The 16,704-nt window shown below is 42.3% G+C and overlaps 1 protein-coding gene across 1 annotated transcript; it reads right to left on the minus strand.

The window, feature by feature from the left end:
- Window positions 1-14,776: 14,776 nt before the first annotated feature.
- Window positions 14,777-16,704, minus strand: rassf10b (Ras association domain family member 10b). Its single transcript, XM_049029961.1, has one exon. It carries the CDS (start codon window positions 16,411-16,413, stop codon window positions 15,052-15,054), a length of 1,362 nt encoding a protein of 453 aa, XP_048885918.1. The 5' UTR covers window positions 16,414-16,704; the 3' UTR covers window positions 14,777-15,051.

Genomic DNA, 16,704 nt, shown 5'->3' on the forward strand with positions numbered 1-16,704 from the left:
GCCCCTGTTTCTCAGACAAGGCTGACTTATGTAAGAATGGTAGCATTTGGCCTTGAACCCAAACACTTCCAGTTTATATTGAAAGATTTAGTCCCAACACAGGAAGAAATATCCCAATACATCCTGCTGCTTAATGACCGGTTTTATTACCTGCTCTAGTAAGAGAACCCCTGCTGGCGTATGAAATCACAATTTCCACCCATAATTTTCTATTGAACTGTAGCCACAGAGTTATGCACTCAGTAATACCAGTCCATGGACTCTACCAGCTCATTAGCTGGGCTTGTTACACAACAGCGAACGGCGGCTTTAGAATATAGTGGCAGATCTGCACAAACCAGCTACCAATCCTGAAAGGCCTCATTGCCATTGATAGGTACTTGGCCCCTGCATTTAATCTCATTTATATTCAGATGCTACGATAATCTTTTCTTTCTCTTCCCTTTTCACACAAAGATATGTGGGTCTGATTTGGTCTGGACCAAGAGCAGCCAAAAGCAGAGTAGTCATGCGCCTATATCACCAGCTGCCAGAGCAGCGACCAGGTGAAATACAATGGGAACGATGGGATCATTAACTCAAGGCCAGTAGTACTGGCTTCCCACCAGCAGCATGGGGGCATTTCGGGATCCGATTATGCTATTCGCACGTGCTGCCTCAATTTCTATGCCCAGGGCCGGGTCCTCTCACAGACATGGACCTAATTCTGCGTGGCTAAGGTTGTCAGGGTAATCTTCTTTATAGCAAGTGGTCACAATAGTCCCAGCTGCCATTTCACACATGGTTCAGTTTCCAAAGCCTTCACTTGTATTCATGACTTTATTAGGGACTGATGGTGCTTGAAAGGGACAGGCGTGTACCAAGGATTTATTTCCAGGATGGCATGACTGGAGTATGTGGCGTTAGCAAACGCTTTTATCTGAAGCGAAAGCAGGCAGTTCCTGGAACAACTGGGGTTAAGGGCCTTGCTCAAGGGCCCAATGGTGACATCACTCTGCCAAGCACAGGAGACTGCAGACCTTCTGATTACAGCATCCTAAACTATTGAACCACACACCTCTTAAACAATTACTATGCTGGCAATAAGCAGGGCTGGCTCCACCTTTTTAGGTCCCCTAGGCAAAGCTTTACTTGGCAGGCCCCCCTACCAAGAAAATTAATGCTCAATTCACTTCCTCCGCAACGCAGGTAATTTGCGGGCCCTAGGCAACTACCTATTCTGCCAATGTCTTGATCTGGCCCTGGCAATAAGTAATAAGGAGAAGGAGAACTGAGTAATTCTAACCACTAGAATCGTTGGTGAGAATGTCTGTCTTCATTCTAAGCAAACCTTATGGCTTGGGGACCCTAGTCCCCAACATACAATGGCCAACAGATACACCAAGTCAACCATCTCCCAGAATCGCTGCTAAAAACTCATATTTGCACACCATATTTGCACTACTGCTATTGACACATCCAGAACGCTCATCTGTCACAGCACAACAATCTCCATGTTGGTTTTTCTGGTTTGGTAGGAGTCATGACCCATGTCGTACATTCACACCACGTCAAGCTGCATTTACGCACCTGCTATTCTCTACAGTTCACACAATACAACAAATACGACGTAAAGCCTGAGGCAAACTGTCTTTTCAGTAATGATGAATGGCATGAAGACATTATTACACAAGTTTCTGTAATACCAATCGAAAGCATTTCTTTGATCCTTGTGATGTTAAATAAGCACGTCTCTTGATAAACTACTGCAACAGCACAAGTGAATAGTGTGAATGTGAATAGTGTAGAAGACATTTTTATAAAAGCTTTCATGTCCTTGTACATTAAACAATAAAACTGAAAATGTACATTTTTCTTATCTTAATTGCATGTTGGCACATCGTGAGTCAAATTAAAGGAAAATTAGCTCAGACACAACAATGTGATAAAGCGTCTTCAGATCACAGTAGTTAAACAGATTTGAAAAGACCGGAGTGAAAAAACCAGGTTAGTCTAAGAGGTAGATATTTGGGGAAGGGTTAGTACTCTCTTGGCACTACCCAGGGTCAGTCACTCTAGGTTAAGGAAACAACAGGCAACGGGGGCTGTAATAATTATTATTTAAAATCAACAGACATCAAAATTATGCAACAAATATGGCCTTAACTGAAGGGCAGCAGGAGGAGTCGGAAGGGATAAGCCATCTGACATGCCGTGAAGATCAGGGAGGCTTGTGAAGACTGAGGGGAAAGTGCCTTTATGCAAAGTAAAGCCAGATCTTGGAGAAAATCCAATGTGCTAAAGATCTGGGGCTGGGGAGAAGGTTCGCATTTCAGCAGAACAATGACTCTGAGCACAAAGCAGAAGCAACGACAGATTGGCCCAGTAAGAAGAAAGTGTCTGAGTGTGTGAGCACACAGTCAAAGCCCAGACCTGAATCCATTAGAGAAGTTGTGGGAAGATGTAGGCTACAGCCTAAAGATTATCCCCAGCTAACTCGTATAAGCATGAGTTGTTTTGCACAGAGGAATATGTTAAGTATTCTGTGTAAGAACACACTTACCCAAAATGAGTCACCTGTAACCTCAAGGGCTGTGAAGACTTGCAGTCAAGACTCTGTTTTGTTTTATATTAAGTTCATATATCACTGACAAATTTTAGACGTTGAAAAATGTATTTCAATTGCCAAGGTGAATATAAGTTCAATTAGGATTAATGTCTTCAGCTGTTTAGGCGTAATATAGTGTTTATATATTGCAGCATTTATTCCCGGGGGGCCAAATTCCATTCAGTGACAAAGCCAACATCCATGACCCCCCCCCCCCCCCTCCCGGCCAGGGAGGGTTGGGGGGTCCTGATGGTTGAGGACCCCAATGATAAAATTTGCCAAGCAAGAGGAAGGTCCACTTACTTTTGAGTATCCCTGATATACAGTATACAGTAATTAATAGATGAACGGACAAGGGAGGAGAGAAAGTGGCCTAAAATTCCAAAGCTACATTTGTAGCATTTCCCAATGCTTTCATTGAATCAGAACATTTTTAACAATGAATGTAAACATTAGCATACGCTCTATCTGCTGAACAACAGAAGATCCGCATGACTGCAGCACCAATGGAGCTACAGTGTGGGAAGTAAGAGACACCAACAGCCACAGATCATTTAGGGTCAGCAAAATACTTAAGAATCCCAGGTATAACACAGGGAACAAACCAGAGCACCTGGACAGGGATCCAGCACAGACTCACACAAACACACACAATTTGCAATTCAGAGACAGTTTCATCTAAATAGATGTTTTTGGATTGCAGAAGGAATACAGGTTACATAAAGATTCCGGTTCTCGGGGACCCACAGACGGTCCACGTTTTTGCTCCTGCTAGGGAGCTGGGAAGGAGCAAAAACCTGGACCGGCTGTGGGCCCCAGGACCGGATCGAGAAACTTTGATATAGAACATAGAAGCTTCACATGCAGCACGCATGGAATTTGAACCCCCAACCCTGGGGACACGAGGCAACAGTGCTACCCACTGAGTCACCGCACTTGGAAATTCAAATAAACCAGATTAGTAGTTGAAGAACCAAATACTAACAGGTTCCAGCCCAAATATCTAGGAAACAAAACAAGTGTAACCTGAATTCTTAAATAAATATACACATATATATATATATAGGTCAGGTGCTATGAGACCGACAAATAACAAAATCAGTAATCTGTCAATTTCAGGACTCACTTTCGTTTAAAATAACGAAATATTTTCAAACTCATACCAGCCTGTAGGAAACATGAGTAACGCGTTACTTAGTTGCACATGGAAAATTGGATAAGCCATTGCAGTGGACATCCTGCAGAACGCCCAGTGAGGTTATGCTTCTTAAAAGCCATGTTTTCTCAACATGACAAATGAAACAAGAAAAGAATAAAAAGAATGGTACGATTAAGCCTGCGTGAGAGTTGAGTAGCTACCATTTTTGTTTTCCCCCCATTTTATGCTGACGGTAACGGCAATTAGGCCTAATCCCATCAGCTCCACACAAACTCTGGAGGCGGGGACTAGCGCACTGCCATGTGCTTTTAGCTGCTCTGTCTCTATACTCCGCAGGCTTCATCGAGCAAAGTTACACGCTTCAAGGAGTGCGTGGTTCATTCAGCTCCACCCACAGGCCCAAGGGCTGCCGGCCAACAGTAAATTCAGTAACAGTAATTCTAGAGGAAGAGAAGGTCTTGGCTTCTCTGGGCCTTGTCACAGATGGGAAGGAACCTGCGTATGAGCGTTGGGTTGGACCTTACTTTGACCTGGAAGCTGCTAGGGAGGCTGGAGAGTAACACGATTAATAGGATGGCAGAGCAGGTGGCCCAATTTACTGGAACAATCCAATAAGTCGAGAGAAAGCGGACACGTTGCCAAGCTACAGGGCAGCAGGGACCCTCCTCAGACATGAACGCCAGGGAACAACGTGCTAAAAACTATGCTACCTGCTGCACCTGCACGAATGATTAATGGGATGAAAATGTTGGTTGCTTATGTTACTGTGTTGTCTATCCATCCATACATGTTCCATCCCACATACCTAGTAGAGGAACTTAGGAACCTGGATGCACCTCTGCATTAATTTAAATAACATTCATGTTTTTAGAGACAGAAGGTACAAATGTATTCAAGTTTCAACCAGTTATCTTAAGAGAATTGTTTGATTGGTTTCGGGCAGACATGCATTGACCAAAAGCAGCAGGATTAATCTACACGGGTATTCTTTTTAACTTGAATTTTACCCCAAGGTTAATTTTGTATAATGCATAGCATCGATATCATTCGTATCTCAGTATCGTAACCAACCACAGGTATTCCAGACTTGCTGTAAAATGTGAGGTGCCATCAACCTGACTAGATAACACTGCGAGATAGCATGTTCTGTTATTTAGGGACATGGAATGAGCAATATTAGGTGTGGATTCCTACCACAGACCACAATTACTTTAAGGAAGAAAATATGAGCCACAGATTTTCTGCGCTTACTCTCTTTAAGGGAACATAATGGTATCATGATCTTCGCTCAGATCACATAGAAGCAGTAGCATTCTCAATTTCACCATGATTGCCCCAGGCTTAATTCTTTGTAAATTAAAGCAGAAAGAATCACAACCTGAAAACAGAGATATTCATAATGCACTGAACATATTTTGGGCAGCTATTTTAGACAGTATGTAATATTATACATGGTTTTGTGCAATCATAATTTGATAACTACACACGAACTGGATGTGTAGTTAGGTCATTCTTTTCATGTCATAGATATTTTTGAAAACCAGACGCTAAAGTAACAAAACATTTCATTTATATAAAACAGGAATGACAAGACAAAACAGGACAGGCAGGTCTCCAATTGTTTTCTTTTCTCTTAAGCAACTTTTGGGGTCAAAAGCAACTACATATTAGTATCACAGGGAAACTTCAGGGAAACTTACTCGCTTAAAAAAAAATCCATCCCTGAAGGCTCGACACACTTTGAGGAGCTGGGATGCTTCCTGTCTGCGGTTCTACGCGTTCAATATTAGTTAAAGGGGTGTGGGCGATGAGGGGGCTTTGATTTATATCCACCCCCCCCCCCCCAAGTCATTGAATTTACATGCCTGTCTTGAAGTGAGAGCTGTCAAGTTTTTTCAAAGTCCCATTGGCCAGCTGATGTTTAATGCTTTTAACTAGCATTCAGTACAAGAGCAGACAGCAGACCAGGAACAGGAGTAAACACTAAGGCGTGTCTAGCTGCCTAAGAACATGAGCCTTGCTGGTGACATCAGTAAAACGAGGCCAAGTTGTAGCCCAGGATCTTCTGGTTGGGGTCAACTTCCCAGCACTGGGACGTGAACTTAAAAATGCTACGGACCGCCGTATTTTAACTGTGGCCTCTCTGCATAACTGGTCAAACAGTTTTATTCCTAAACTAAAACGTATATTAAAAGTTATTAAAAGTGAATTTGAATTTCTTCACCTTTTAATGCATTATTAGAAGTCTACTTAGCCCCCCTCCCTTAACGGCAGGAAAAAGATTTAATTTCAGGGTGATTTATGTCTTGTTGCGTGACGCGGAAAAAAATCTTATAAAGTCTAAGCCTGTTTCTGAACCGGCTTTTGTTCATAGGCAATTTCGAGGCGCCAGTTAAACTAACTGCATAACTTTCACATGAGGGAGGAAGCCGCTGCGACGCTGCCAGGCCATGCAGACCCTGCATGCACGCAGCTAAGGCGCAATTCAAAACCCCAACCCTGAAGGTGTGTGGAAACAGTGCTCCCACTGTACTGCCACTACACATACCTGCAACTGGATTCCAGTGCAATTCTGAGGCATACATTTAACAAAAGGCATTTTAGCAGTGGAAATTAAGGTGGTTCCGCAGGACAATGTGTTAGGTGATAAAGACACGATTAAAAGAATGGCTGGTGCATGAACAGTTTCAACTAACAAAGATTAACCAATTGAAAGCCTGGCAACAATGAAGACTTGCATAAAATTAACTGACAATAAAATATGCTGGTTCATTGGCATAGTCCTCTTGGTTTTTTTATTCTGAGCTTTTTAATTGGTCACAATGTCAAGCTGCCACTAATGTAAAAAACCAGCCCTGTCTGTCAACCCAGCAACAAGTCATGTTATTAACTGACTTGTATGATTAACCTGATTAAAAGAGCTACGGTTCCTATTAGAGATTGCAGTGGACATTGAGGGGCTGTCAGCGAGCCGGCTGTTTCAGCGCCCAGTGGCGGCATCGCTCTGCAGGTCCGCCTCTTAATGACCCATTAGTGTGGGGGCCGACGTGTGCTGGAATGTGGCCACAGATCCCTCTGACCCCCTAATGAGTGGGCTCGCGTCTCAGGATCAAAGGCACTGTGCAGAAATGGGGCGAGCCCGGACACACTCCTACACACATCTCCAGAACCAGCGGAAGCCTCCTACACCCCCCAACAATACGATCACGCCACTTTAAGAATTTGTAACACGCCTGGAACCACTCAATCATGGTGTTAAACAAAGAGCTTACATACTGAGCAATAAGCACATTGTGGGGTGCAATTCAGAAAGTGAAAGGAAGATTCCAAAATACCAGAACTTATTCTTATATGAGGGTACAGTCCTGTTCACTTGCATTACACGTAACAAAAGGTCACCCATTACCCATCTTTTAAGTACAATTTTACCAGCCAGCCACAAGGAGGCTGAAATCCATGGAACCAGATCCAACTCTAAGTGGTCCATGAAGTCAAGTCATGTCAAGTCAAGTGGGCTTGATAGGCATAAAATCTATATAGAGGTATACAGTGGCACAGAATAACATCCCCCCAGGACAACAGTGCAACATATAAACAGAAAATGTCAAGGGGAGGGTTTTTACAGTACTGGGAGTGCAAAACATGGCAGTATGATACAGGGGGCTGGGTTTATATACAACCATAAGAGTTTATATGAATCACACAAGGGTTTATCTACATGGTGCAAAGCACCCCAAGTAAACGGATACATGCCTTTAAACCAGTATATGCTATTCACCGATTGCAGTGCCTCTGGAAAGACTATGGATGACAATGATGTCACCGCAGAGAGCAGTGCGCAGAAGTACTTCATGCATGAACTTGCAAGACTGCCTGAAGGTCACTGTTCTGTTCTGTTCTGGTCCTTATTTTCAGGCCCAGACCTCTCACTGGAACCCGGCTTTCGGCCGGCAGGAAAAGGAAAGGGCGGCATCTGCTTCCTGGGATTTATGAGGCATGGGTCACGGACCTGTGAAAAAGTGAGCATCCGGCACATCTGAAGAGAAATAAAAGTCACTCTCACACCTTTATTTTTAGTTATCGATCCCCAAAGCCCTGTCAGATGTGCGACTGTGTTTCTCCCAGTGCTGTGCTAATGTTTGCTATTCCCCTAACACCAGTACAGCATGTAATGCTTTATTTCCACCACGGTGATTAGTCGTGGGTGTTTGTCATGGGTTGCAGTCTTTCCTACCATAGACCTGCTTCCATAGTTTAATGCCGTGTAGGACTATGTTCCTGGATCATGTAACATCAGGCAAGTAGCCACGTAGTAAAAGAGTAAAATTACGAGTTTGAACAGTTGGCGAATTCTACGAAGGGACCCCCCCACCCCAAATGGGAAAAATAAACCAAGGGGCACTGGGTATGTAGAGCATTTTCTAGTACATTGAGAAATGACAGAAATGTCAAAGCATTTGATGAATAGAAGACAGCTGAGGCACCAACTATTCTAGTGCAGATTGCTTGTCAGTGTTATTTTTTTATGTTGTTTTTTAATGTCCGTTGATACCTCTTCCATAGCCATTTGTCGGGTACAGTGTCAGAGTGAGCTTGCAGCCTATCTCAGGAAGCGTAGAGTACAAGGTAGTGGGAAAACACACACACACACACAGCCGTACATTCCTATCTTTACGGGGACTCTCCATTCAGTTCTATAGGCAAAACCCAACCAAAATGCTAACTTTAACCCCAACCCAGCCCTAACATTACCTATAAGTAACCAAACAATTTTTTGTGTTTTGATTGCATTCATGGATTTTATTTATTTATTTATTTTTATTTATGAAATTGAGGTTTATATTATTGGTACTAGAAAAATGGTCCCACATGGTAAAAAGTTACAGGTTTTTATCACATTGTGGGGACATCTGGTGCCCCGATGTAATAATTACAAAAACACATGTGTGCACACATACACACACACGCACACACACACACACGCACACACCCCGGATGCAGAGGGAAGGGCTCATGCACGTAATCAGACACAAGACCCAAGATGCCTAAGTGCAAGTGGAAACCCACACATACACGGGGAACCAGCAAACTCCACACAAACAGAGCAGGCTGCGGGTTTTGGACGTCCAGCCCTGGAGGTGTGAGGCTACAGCACTACCCAATCAGCAATGACACCATCACATTAAGTGAAGTGAAGTGGACGTTTCTGTCATACCATTTATACAGAAGTACACAGCAGCACAGAATAACATTCCCCCAGGACAACATACAAACAGCTAGTGACAAGCGGATGGTTTTTACAATACCTGTACTGAGAGTGCAAAACAGGATAGTGTGACACAGGGGGCGGGACACTAAGGTTTATATACACAATATTGCCTCTACTGCATAATAATTAATCATGTCAACATACATGCAACTTACCAAACGGAAAAGTCATGCTACGCTACTTGGTTTCCAGTTTAAACCTTCATAATTTAGTGCTACGATTTTGAAGAACGCATAAGGGTCACAGGCAACGTTTATTCCAGACTCTTTATCGCTTACCAACCTAATCTATATTTTTAAAGTTTAATAATCACTCAAAAGAAAACAGTATAATCTATACCATCCCGAGAGGCTGGGAAGAACTTTGCTCAGGTTAAGATACCCCTGACGTAATGAGCACCAAGTGTGTGTAAGTAAGGTAATACTTTGGTTTTACAGCACTGCATGATTCCTGCAGTGGCCTTCTGGCCAAAAAAACAATGAATGTGAATACTGAACTGGTTTACTTATGATATGAATATGATAATGATAAACTGATATGAAAATAATTCCACTCACTATATTTATAACATGCATCAGGATGTGATGGATCAAGGATGATTTGACGGAAGCTAGTTATAATTTGCATTTCATCTTTAATAACTTGAATTACTAAATTTATTATAGCGATCTTTGAGATGAATTTCCTCTAAACTTTGCAATATTTTACTCTCTTTTTATGTAGGCTGTGCCGTATCCCAGCATCTGCCATGTAAGACTGAATAATACAACTGAAAAACAAACCCTACTTTTGATTATTTGTTTGGTGCCGAAAGGGGATCAAGGAGTTAATTAACTTTTCAGCGGTGAACATTCTCAGATTAAGATAATTCAAGTTAATAGATTTGATTTTCATGGCAGTACCGGTGAAATTGTTTGGGTTTCAGCCCCATCGCGGTACCAATACGGCAGCCAGGTGTTTCCGCAATTATTACCTTATGAAAATAGTTTTTAATTTGGCTTAAGTTCCATTTCGACATTCCATCATCCCGTTTTGTCCACAGAAATTAATCTTTCAGGTACAAAGTGTTCCGTGCCTTCCTGGCACAAGGGTTATTGACTGATGACTGAATTTTCAAACATTTGACTTTCGATAGCAGCTCAGTCAATGGAAAACATTACATTGTAATTAGTGCACATTTATTCAGCAAGCATTCCAACGGATACGGATAACATCCATAAGGCAGCATTACAAATTAACAAAACATGCAATGTAACATAAAACGCCATTTATTATACCCACAAAAATTATTCATATAATGCAGCATTTTAAGAGAAATATCAATCCCTGTGATACTTGTCCTGATTTTACCTTGCGTATTGAAATAATGGCTCCCATCTGACAGGCTCTTAATTAAGTATTAATAGCGAGAGCATCTGGCGTTAATATTTAGCAGTGCCTGCTTTATTCATAGTGGGTTGGTTAAATGCACATAATGGAAAGATCAGGACACATTATCATTATAAAAAGGGATGAAGCTGGGCTATTGTGCACAGGAGCCGAAAGGCAGCAAAGATGGAGGTGTTCTTTCCACTAGCTGCCCACGCGCTGCAGACCAAGCACCCATGATGGAAGCCTGTAAAGCACCATTCCTCCTAAGCCTCTACCCGGCTTCCCTCCGCAAATCCAACAACCAACCATCCATAGCTCCTTATCTAGCACAGGGTCACAGTGAACCTGGAACCAGTTACGTACAGTAAAGCAGAGGGCAGAAGGGCTCTCCAGACAGGATGCTGGTCCATGGTGAGGCACATGGACACAGACACACGCATGCACACACACCACGGGTAATTCAAACATCAGTTCAACTGAACGCATGTTTTGGAGGAAACGCGTAGAAAAATGATGGGATAATGCAAACCTCATACACAGAGAATCAAACTGCATGTCGAGCCACCCTCATTTCTGAGAGGAATTCATTTTAAAGCGAATCAGAACCAAACGGAATGAAAGGGCACAATGTCCAAAACAACTACACGCTGCTTCAAATTCTCCCACAGATGGGTGTATCAGCAGTACACTCAAGTTTTCTTATCAACTCGATAAAGAGAACCAGAGCTGCTCTCACAGGAAGCTGTTTGGGAAGGTAGATCAGGCCAGGGACGAGACATGGAAAGTTCTGCCCAGATAAAATGCTTTCAGGTTTCACTTTCCCACACTAACTCTCACATTACAACAACGTAATTAATTGTAGTAACCACTGTGACATGTCTATTCTCTGGGAAGATCTTCCATATTTCTGTCAGGGAGAGAGACATAGAACTTTGTAGAATTTCATAATATTGACTCCCAATGGCCTGATTTTATTGTTAAATAAACATTCTGGATTTATTTATTTTTTTGCTGTAATAGCATTCCAGCGCACCGGACTGTACTGTGCTCTCACTCTGCTCGTTTCAGGTAAATCATAGAACCCGAAGGCTAGAACTGCTTTGACAATCTAAGCTTTTAAAAGAAATTTTAACTATTTTGAAAATAATCCGGTTTCAGAACTTATTTGCATTTCTGACCCTATTCTAGATGTTATGACAGCTGCATTCCTTCCAAATCGGCACCCCAAATGAATTAAGGGGGTTTAAATTTGTAGTATATTCACTTAAAAATTTTGTCTTGTCATAATATTACACTGGGGTAAAAAAATATATACAGTTTATATTTTAGTAGTAAGTGTTAAAATATAAATTATATTTTATAATTTATATTTTATGTTCATATAATTTAGCCAAAAATACCTGAAAAAAACATTAATAAGTAATTCTATTAGGTTGAAGTGAATACCTTCCTCGTAAACATTTAATGGGATAATCAGAATTTGAATACAAATTAGTATACAGGTCAAGTCAAAAGTCTGGACACACCTGTTTTTAATGCATTTTCTTTTATTTTAACTATATTATTCGCCTTATACTAAAAGGCACAGAGGCAATGATGTAATACATATGAAATACTGCAACAACCAAGAGTGTTCTGTATCTCAAAAATGTAGACTCTTCAGAACAGCCCCTTTTTGCTTCAGTGACAGCAATGCAGACTCATCATTCCAGATGCAGCCACCTGCAGTGCCTCTCCAACAGTCCACTAGGAGTTTCCATAAATTCTGGGAACATATTGGTTACCTTGCTGTTACTCTTCGATTCAGCTCATCCCAAACCAGCTGTACAACTCTTAGGTCAGGGGATTGTGGAGGTCAGGCCATCTGTTACAGCTCACCATCTCTTTCCTGGTTCACAAAATAATATTTACTGCATAACCTTGAGGTGTGTTTAGGGTCATTATCTTGGTGAAAAGCAAATGATTTTCACTATGTGTGTCCAGACTTTCGCCTGGCAGTGTATACCCCTAAATGAAATAAAGAAATTGGCTAAATGTGTTTTTGAATTAAACTCAATCGAAAATGCTTTTGAATTTCAGCAAATTATGGCTGAAAAATATCCAGAGGTTGTTTTATGAGGCCACAGTCACTTCCTGCCAGATGTTTCCCTTCTCCATCAGCAGGTGCCGTTTCTCCTCATCAACTGGAATCCCACAAGTTCCTGCTGTCTGTGCACCATATGTGCCAGATTTACAGATTTTCTGGCTGCAGAATCTAAAATGACAAGATCCCTATGTGGGTGATGGTCTTCATTTACGCCATTTCATCTACCCCACCTCACCTACCTTCAGACAGAATAGAAAACAAGACTAAATTGTTTCTTTTACTGCCATTATGCATGGGGGTACGCATACCAAACTTCAATATATGAAGTATAAAAATCTTGTTGGTAGATTGGAATATACAACAATAACAGAAAACTGCTACAAAGCTCATATAAAACGTGTTGAAATCCTGTGTTACCCAGTGCCATCGTCACGCCACCAAGTCACATGGCACAGCCATGTGGAAAATGCCCATCTGAGAGTTCTAATGGCGACCTGCATGACCTCCCCCATATCCCAGAATACACGCGTCTTCAGGGGAACAACGCCCGTCTCCCTTCCCGTTATTAAATATAACTTTTCCAGCTTAGCCCTTCCTTTGTTCCAGCCTCTCATAAGGTGCAATTTCCCCCGGCTCCCCGCTGCAGCGGCACCTGCATCTCCCCCCATGTCGCATTGTAAGGCGCAGTTCTGTGTCCTGTTTCCAGCAGCGGCTAAAATACTAGCACAAATTGCTGGATTTTCGGAGCCATGCCCCGATTTCAGTTTTCTTCTGATGAAGAACGTGATGGTGGACTTGCAGCCATTCCAGAAGAGCAGTCTGCTCTGAGCAGGAATATGGATGTTTATGAACAACGTAGATGGAACCAAAATTCCAGGAGAGTCCATGCTGTTGCACCCTTTAATATGTAAAACCCAGAATCTCACCCAGAGTTTCCCAACTAATGCATCTGGAAAAAAATGCATGCAACCCTGAGTTATACTGGATAAAAAATCCACTTTAAGTTCCAACAATAGTCCTTGCTATCACAATATTTGCCAATTCATGGACCTTTGACACTATAGATGAGGTATTGTAATACACTGAAAATACATTGTTGATAAGCGTTGCAAATTGTTTTGGGCTAGGGGCCCCACGGGCCCCCTGCACCCCAAGGGCCCCTGGGCAGCGGCCCCGCTGGCCCGGTCAGTAATCCATCCCTGATTGTAATATAATTCATATTACGGGGATCAACACAGATATACTACCAAATATCCTTGTGGGATATAACAAAAGGAATTAGAAAAACATAGGAACAACATGCAAACATAGGAACAATTCATACGGCTACATATGGCAAGATTAATTGCTTATTTCACCAGTAAAGAATCCCAGTTTATGTGCTGGTAGATTTGCTTACTTTGGAATGTATGATAAAATACAGCTATATGAAAAATCCAGATTAAAGTTTTTATGCACAGAATATTCTGTCTCAGTAAAAGTGAAAATGCTGCTTTAACCTGAACAGAAACGGGGTTATACACTGGTGGGTGAATGCACGATATATGGTTAACCAACTCCCCTACACGGGTTTAAAAATAGCCTGTATTTTAGTGCAATCAATCACAATCACAAAATGATTTAATATTCTGGAGAAACCTTTAATATTTGTTATAAATATTGAAAAAAAACTTTTTTTGAAAATGCATATTGATATTTTAATAACACATATATAAACCATTCTTTGCCATATTAAATATTTATGAGACACCATTATGGATTGTCTGGAATGGCACTGTTTAGAAACGGTTTTTCAAAATGTATTTTGAAATGTGACATATTACGCTAGAAAAGACGTACATAATTATTGGATTTAATGGAAAGTCAAAAAACAATGAAAACCACAAAACGAACTGATATTTCAAACTTCACTTGTGTTCCGCATAAAATAATGGTTATCTACGCATCTTACACCCATCGACCTGGGTCGCAAAATTTGCAGACGCGTTAATTCAAACACTTGCGCGCTTCAGTCCCTTTCAGGCGCATCTCATCCACCAGCGGTTTGAAAAGGAAGCACAGCCCTCAGCTCGCTGCTGCGTACTGCGGTGTACAGATAATCACCATCGTTCCCTTGTTCTAGACCAGTGTTCCCAATCCGGTCCTGGAGGACCCGCAGTAGTCCATGTTTTTGCCAATGAGGACTATTTGGCGGAGAGCTGGGAGGGAGCAAAAACGTGGACCGTCTGCGGGTCCCCGATTGTTCTATAGATACCTCAAAAACTTAAGTTCATTTATTTTCAATAACACATTAAAGTGGTGAAATCAAGGGAATGTTCTTTATTGCGACAAATCAATAACTAAAGTCAGGTTAAGATTTCTAACGTACTAGATCCTGGAATCATATTTATCAATTACTTTTTCGTTTGAGCTTTATAGTGACGATTTTTTTCAAATTTACGTTTAACAACCATAATGTGAATGCAATTTGACATCTTATTAATAAATTACGCATTTTGCATGAACAAGGTGAATTTTACTATTACAAACAGTGTGGTTTCCTGAGTTTATTGGGCAATCGTGCAGTTTTAAAAATCAGATCAGACAAGCGACTCGCAAACAGGTGCATTGTCCGAGTCCTGGCTGTGCATGGAGCTGAGCCCCGTGTCCGAGTCCTCGTCGTTCGTGTCACAGGCCTTTGAGAGCCCCCTGGCCTGTTCCACCCACTCGCAGTCTCTCTCTAAGGACGGCGACATCACACTCTCAGTCACCACGGACGCATTTTCTTTCTCGTCCTCCGACCGTTTTGCCGCTTCCTCTGTATCCAAAGCGTTAACTTTCTCCAGTAGACTCCTCAGTTCTTTATCTTTCGCATCCCATAACTCCTGGCTCAGATTCAGATCACCCCTAATAGCCTCCAAGTCCGTGTTCAAACGTAGCCCAATATATAAGCTAGTGTCCAGCTGTGTTTTAATCCTCTCCTCTTCCAAAAGCAACTCATCGTCGGGTGAGATGTCAGTCCCTGCCGATGCGCTCGCGGCAGGCACAGGGGCCGAGCTGCTCTCCGCAAGGTCTTTGCCGGTGAGCTCCTTCTGCCGTCGTTTCATCCAGCTTTGGTTCAGCTCTTCTTGCATTTCTGCAGTAATACTGTCCATCAGTGATTCTTGCTCGGCCAGTTTCTCCTGCAGCATGAGAACTTCTTCGCATCTCCTGGCATACTCCTCAAACTGGGAAAAGGTCTCGGCAGGACACGGCTTGTCGCTTTGGTGAACCGAATCCAGCTCGGGTTTCGAGTCCACCAGGTACGTGTCCTGCACATAATTGATCCCATGTCTTTTCATCCTGTCGAAGTGAATTTTCGCTTCGTATATGTCAATCTCTCTGTCAAGCTCCCTAATCCTTTGAATCTGTTGGCGAATAGTATGATCTTGTGATATCACTAGATGTACTAAAGTTTCCATCTTCTCAACAGAGGATGTATCCTTAGATAGAGCTTCTGCTTTCTTTTTGTTAATTTTATCCAGCTTTCTGAAAGCCTTTCTAACAATTCTTCTCTGTTTTTCTGGAGACAAAGTCATCGTTACCCGTGCGGTGCCCTTATAAACGCACGGACTCTCCTTGCTGAGCACTACGCGCGCCTCGGCGCTTCGCGGTCCGCTGTTAGGTAAAGACGCCTCATTTTTAACCAGGACAAATCTTATGTTTTCCTGCTCCTCTCCCCATGCGTTCCACAGGCGAAGTATTTTTGTCTTGTTTGGCAGAATCCTTTCAAATCCTCTCCATTTTTCCACAATACAGTAGGATTGCGGAGACCCAGACAGCACAGTCGTGCCTTGGTGTAAATTCTGATCTTCGAGAAGAACTTTGGCAACATCGGCGCAGGTAGTGCGCCTGGATAACCCGGAGACCAGCTTCTCCTCTCGGCAAACCCACACAGATATTTTGCATTCCTCCACATCCATTTCTATATTGCTAAAATTAGTCCGATAGAGTACTTCAGGTCTGAAATGTCACTTGCTTGCCGGTGTAAATTCAAAAGGCATTAAACTTCACAGTCCTCCAAATAGTGTCAAGTGTATAGGTTCCGCATTTCGCAATCCAATACTTAATTACAATTAAATGTGAAAGTAACGTAATGGAAAAGTGTACCGGTACGGTTAAGAAATCCTGATCCCAAAGTTAGGACGCACAGAAAGTTCACATGGCGCTGCTGCGCTCAGACTCGGAGCAGCGCACTGGCAGGCAGTCGCGCG

This window comes from Brienomyrus brachyistius, chromosome 11 (assembly GCF_023856365.1).
Source record: "Brienomyrus brachyistius isolate T26 chromosome 11, BBRACH_0.4, whole genome shotgun sequence".
NCBI lineage: Eukaryota > Metazoa > Chordata > Actinopteri > Osteoglossiformes > Mormyridae > Brienomyrus > Brienomyrus brachyistius.

What these genes read in the sequence shown, in the direction of transcription:
- rassf10b (XM_049029961.1), bottom strand. Translation starts at nt 16,413, where the DNA reads ATGGATGTGGAGGAATGCAAAATATCTGTGTGGGTTTGCCGAGAGGAG.